This window comes from Anabrus simplex, chromosome 1 (genome assembly GCF_040414725.1).
Source record: "Anabrus simplex isolate iqAnaSimp1 chromosome 1, ASM4041472v1, whole genome shotgun sequence".
NCBI lineage: Eukaryota > Metazoa > Arthropoda > Insecta > Orthoptera > Tettigoniidae > Anabrus > Anabrus simplex.
Window position 1 is genome coordinate 1,007,567,382 of NC_090265.1, and position 6,256 is coordinate 1,007,573,637.

At 37.4% G+C, this 6,256-nt stretch overlaps 1 protein-coding gene across 1 annotated transcript in view; it reads left to right on the plus strand.

The window, feature by feature from the left end:
* Positions 1–5,313, plus strand: part of LOC136875602 (hemolymph lipopolysaccharide-binding protein) — a 38,319-nt gene extending 33,006 nt beyond the window's left edge. The window contains exons 4-5 of the mRNA XM_067149144.2: positions 13–282; positions 5,073–5,313. Coding sequence (XP_067005245.2) covers positions 13–282; positions 5,073–5,230 — 428 coding nt within the window. The 3' untranslated portion in view covers positions 5,231–5,313. The remainder of the gene's footprint in view (positions 1–12; positions 283–5,072) is intronic.
* The last annotated feature ends 943 nt before the right edge of the window (positions 5,314–6,256 follow it).

Here is a 6,256-nt window from a genome sequence, read left to right on the forward strand (position 1 = left end):
CATTTTCTGCAGTTAGCGGATCCTCTCCTCCAGATGGCTACGAGGTTATCAATGGACTGGGCTACTATAAGATGTACACAACTCCAGTAACATGGGACCAGGCTCGGGAGAACTGTGGTTTGGATGGAGCACATCTCATAGTCATCAACTCAGAACAAGAAGCCGATGTAGTTCGCACTCTCTTTGCAAGACACCCTAAGATCCCGGGAGCAACCAGAGAGGTTTACGCCCACATCGGCTTTCACGACCGTTACACAGAGGGAAAGTATGTTACATTGCTTGGTAAGTAAATGATTTCCTTCGCTCCATGTTATTGCAAAAACCGCATGAAATTATACTGATAACTGAAAGAAATTTACAAGAACTGACTAACAATGATGGCGGAAATCTGTAGTCAGACATGTTGATATGAAAATCTGAAAATAGAGTGTGAATGCATTCGAAAGACATTAATAGAACAGTTCTCCGCAAGTGTAGTGGTAATTTATAGTGAGACTCGCTGTAGTATTTGTACTCGTCGTTGACAGGACAAACATGTGTATGATGATTGTTTTGTCCACCTCTCACATAGTTTCCCAGATTCTGAGACACATAGCGAGTGGTATGTTCAGATTACGATCTGAAATCCAATTTTCGAGGCTTCTTAGAAAATGGAAAATAGATTCAAGAGATCTGTCCGTTTTACGATCATGTCTGTGTGAATATTCAAAAGAGTCAACACACTGAGTCGAAATTCACTTGTTTACTACCAGCTTCTGTTCACTTTCTTTCGTAAAAACCCCATGGGGGAGGGATTGTTCTAACCTTCAGTAACTACGCCCGACCTCCTTGGCTACGCGCCCTGCTGACAGGTGTACAAATCCTTTAAAACGCTGGAGGAACGATCTCCACAGCAACTCTCTTTGCAATCTATACAGCTAGTTACCGGCTTCTGAACTAACTTCCACATGCCTCTCACTGACATTTCCCTTATATTTCACTGCATTTTAAATATATATATATATATATAGCAAAAATTGGCTATGAGCTATTTTCGTGTAAACCCAACCGTAAGAGAGATACGTCGAGTTGTATGATTTAGGCCAACACCTATCTCTCGATGGAGTACATAACAAGTGCCGGACTAAACTTCCTAGTTTACGTTTTTCAGTTTTTATAAACATTCTGTTCTTGTTCGGTAGAAGAGGCCCTAACTTCTTTAATTCTAGTCTAGGTTCAAAACTTAAAATACTCGTACAATTTACGGAATTCATCTACCTTGTCTGATTAAATGAATACCAACATCATTGGCGTATATTGAGGGCTGCCAACGCTATCGGTGAGACCCAAACCTCAAATGAGAACGATGGAAATCTAAAGCACGTTATAATGTAAGTATCTGACACATCGTTCCATTTACAAAACGTCAAAGCAATGACCATCGCTCGTATTTCTCCCACCTGGATATGCCTATGACATTTGCATATTGTGGTTTCTTCCGTCTGAGTGCTACGTATGGATCTTTCATAGCATTTTCTGCCGTTTTTCTGGCTTCATCATCTATATGTGCGGCTTTCTTTTCTTTTATTAGTTCTTTATATTTTCTTCTTGTTTCTGTGTATTTCTGAAGATCAGGAGGTCTATTGTTTTGTTTTGCAAGCTGTAGGAGACTCAGTGTGAATTGTCTCTACCTGTAGCATTGAGCATCGAACCAGGGTTTTGCTTTCCTCTCTCTTTGTGGGATGACTGCTTCAATTATTACTTTCTCGAGTGTTTTTGCTGCGTCGTCGAGTTGGTGCTATGAACCGGTATAATCGTGAATGTTCTAATGTGACACAAGGAGATCGTCTAGCAACCATAGAGTTTGTCAGTAGGAAAAGGCAATTCATTCAAGCTCATATTTGCAAAACATTTATGACTAAAGCACAGTATTAAAATTCTAAATGGTTTTCTTGGTATCCCTTCATTATATTTGTTCATTCTTTGTAATGTGAGAACAAATTACTTATAATTATCACAGTATTTTTATATATTTTATTTGGTTTAATAACGAAATTGAGGAAGTAACCCAAATTCTACTATATGCGTGCATCAGTTGTACCAGACTCACGTATGTCATAATTCACCAGAGGAGTACGCAAAAGGGTGGGGGTGGATTTACCGGGTTTGAATCCCCTTGAAATGTTAACCACTTTTAATACTGAGCCTATATTAAAATTAAATTGATGTGGGCCTATTTATGTTTGGGTATCTTTAAAAAATCCATAATCGTTTTCTCTCCTCTAATTCTCATTATCAGAATAATAAAATCTATTGAAATAAGGTACAGTCCACCCTCCCCTTTTTCAGTAATATAATCCTTGTGCTTGGGACTGCGATATGTACAGAAAATCACTCAACGTGGGTCACAAGCAGCTGTCATTCAGCATTCTTAGAACGCGGCAGTGCTGTGACTGGTGCGGTGGATCTCAAAGCATAAATACTCCTCCTCTTCTACTGGAAGAGAGAAGAGCGCATCAAAGCTGTGTCGTTTACAATAACAATACCGGTACCGACCTCGTACTAAAATAAGGCTGACACCATATAAACTTACTTGTTGTGAAACATAACGTTTTCACAGTTCTGCAGTGCATATGTGAAACATTGTGCATTGTCAAGTGGTCTTCATTCATTAGCCTGAGTTCATTTAATGTTTTGTGCATTTGGGAGTTCATATTTTAAAATAGAATCTTCATAGTGGATGGATTAATCATGTCAGTTTCATTCATCAATCTTGGTGAGTTACGGTATATTACGGTAAATGTAAAGGGTCAAAACTATCGTACATACGAATTAACGTTAACTACAATATATAATAATTATTGAAAAGCCTAATGGCATATGGCACTGCCTCAATAACTTTCATTGTACAAAATGAAACAGATGTTAAAAACTTGTAGCCTAAGGCAGTGAAAAAGTACGTTTAGAAGATTTTAACAGCGTATTTACGAATATATTCTATTCGAACACAAAATAATAAATATATAATAACGTGATATAATAATAATAATAATAATAATAATAATAATAATAATAATAATAATAATAATAATAATAATAATAATAATAATAATAATAATAATCCCGCCTGGTGACCATGATCGTTAAGGCGTTAAAGTCTAAATGGCCTGACACCGTGGTTCGAGTCCCGTTGGTCGAAAGATTTTCACCAGTAGAATGTTGGCCGGCAGAGTAGGAGAGGTGGTGGTATGCAATGTATAATCACTAGATTGCGTGCCGAAAGTCTGGATTAAATTCCAAACCTTTCCCCAGTTCTCATATGGAGTGAGGGCATATGACGCTGTTGATGGCGATTCGTCTGTTAGATATGTTAAGCTTTCAGCAGACCCTTTGGTGCTATTCGACAGGAGTTTCGGTTTCCTTCTCTCCCTTCCTACTACCATATATCACGTCATTCATTTCATCTCATCAACACCTCCGATGAGTTTGATTCAGGAAGGGCGTCCGGTCATAAAACCCCGCCACGACAGATCAATCTCACCTCATATCCGACGCTGTAGAGAAACGGGACAAAGGTTGGACAAGCAATAATAATAATAATAATAATAATAATAATAATAATAATAATAATAATAATAATAATAATAATAACCAGAAAATCGACTGTCAAAAAGAATATTAAATTATGTTAGCTCACTTAAGAATTCAACACCTTGGCTGGACGAACTTTGAAAGGACCTCAAAAACGCAAACATATGTGCAACAGACATTTTAGAAAGAGACACCTTCAGACACAAAGTCAACAAGTGGGAAGTTACATCAGAGCAAACAAAGCAAAAACAGTGCAGACCGAAATGGTCGGAAGAACGTAAACAAGCCTTCTCAGAGAGAGGGAAAGCCTATTGGAAGAACAAGAAGAACCCAAAGAAAGCTTGATTAAGTTGTTTGCTTAACGTCTTCCATTATTGGGAGAATACGCTAATAATAATAATAATAATAATAATAATAATAATAATAATAATAATAATAATAATAATACACGATTTTAAATACCGATAATGTCGATTTTGAAAAAATGCACTAATGACCCTGCACTTAACAAAACCCGGCGTAGGTACATCACTGTAATTCACCAAGCCATCGAAAAATGGTCATAAGTAGGAAAGTCCCACAGCAAATCTTTCGACAACGCGTGTGTAGTTCTCAACAACAAAAAGTCCGGCTCCATGGCTAAATGGTTAGCGTGCTGCCTTTGGTTCGATTCCCGGCAGGGTCGCAAATTTTAACCATAATTGTTTAATTTCACTGGATCGGGGACTGAGTGTATGTGTCGTCTTTATCATCATTTCATCCTCATCAAGACGTGCAGGTCACCTATGGGAGTCAAATCAAAAGACCTGCATCTGGTGAGCCGACATTGTCCTCGGACATTCCCAGCACTAAAGGCTATAGGCTACGCCATTTCATTTCAACAACAAGAATACACTTAATCTTCCAGCTCTCTCAACACTGCCCTACGAGATTTTGTATTGGTTTCCCGCATCTCCATAACTGGTTAGGTAATCAATAAATATTGCTTTGATTTCAATACCAAAAACGCGAAGAACGTTACACCAATCCAGCTCAGGTTTGCAGATGTGGTGATTATATCCCTTAGGGATAAACCAATGAGATCATTAGACACATTAATTGAAGGTTCGCCGTTTTCATTAAATACCACGATAAATGTGGACGCATTCGGGTCACTGCCTAATGTATGTTTCTTACAGGTAATTGTCTCTAGGTGATAGAAAACCAGAGAGCCATTAATCATCTCCACTTTACTTTGTAGAATACAATTTATTAAGGCACAGGGGAGCTGTGTTCAGATCAAAATATTTTGCAGACATTCCATGAAATTTCTTGTAATGCCAATGAATTATATCTATTCAAAACCAGAAAATACTGATACAAGAAACTGCATTATCTGACATCATAACATTAGTGTCGAGCAACTAATGAGACCGTCAGTAGTTAGAGCTTATATTCAATAAGTAACCTGTCCTAGGAAGATAGTTTTAATTGCCAGGCCTCCATAAGTATTTTTGTTCCAGGTGACACGCTGGAAAAAGCTGGATACGCCATTTGGGATAGAGGTCAACCTGAGAAGAGCACGTCTCAAAACTGCGGTTATGCAAGTAGAGACGCGAAGTTTCATGATGGACCTTGTGAATGGAAGCTGGCATATGTCTGCGAATTTGCCTCAGAATAATATTGGGATAATAATACTCAAATGAATGATATTAAAATTTACTATGAAATAGTCCTGAATAAATAAACTACTTTGATCCTTGAGTTGTGAATTATTATTATTATTATTATTATTATTATTATTATTATTATTATTATTATTATTATTATTATTATCCATGCTGGCTATGAAGGCGTGTCGGAGAGAGGACTGTAAAGGCTTCTACTGTACGTAACCTTGGCAATATTTAGTTTAAAGTTTCACCATCTCCCGAATGCAAGCACACAGCTGCGCAACTCAAACTACATGTCCAACTCGGTTGGTAATTTTTTCTTGTTGTGTATGTATGGTGGGTATTTAGTACGAAAGTGGACTGGATCCTCAAATTTTAAGGAAATGAACTTCACGACTACCGACAGTGCTGAAATCCATGCGTTTCCCGAATGCAGAACTTGTTTCGGTTTTTTAGCTTAAAATTTATCAAAAACAATTCTCTTATTGATGATATATATGAACTCACTCCCGACTGTTTCTTTTCAAAGTTTCAAGGTAAAATTAACCTCCAACATGAAAATTGAGTCTCGGAAGGTGCTTTAAACTTCAGGGTAAAGAAATACGTTAGGAGTGAAAACACTTTTAAATTCAATATCTCCCAAACTAGTAATTATAGAAAACTGTTCTAGAGCTTAAAATGTTTCGTTACATTTCCACATAACGTTACCACCATTCATGCGTATATTTTTAAATATAAGGTAGGTGTACTGTGCCGTGTAGCATCCGGTTTCTTTCAAGCTTTCTCTGAGAACAAACCAAAAATACTATAGTGGGTAAAATTAATCACATAAACAGTGCGTAAACCCTGGCACATAGCTTACCTGAACTCCTGATTTCCTCTTCTACAGCTTCAGGTAACTCAGCAGGCGAATTATGTGGGTTAAATAAGGGCGCAAATAAATTAAATTGAAGAGGAACAGGACAATTCGGGTTTAACTACCTCAAACTTACCTAAATAAGGTGAGTTGGGAACAAAGATTCATAATCAAATAA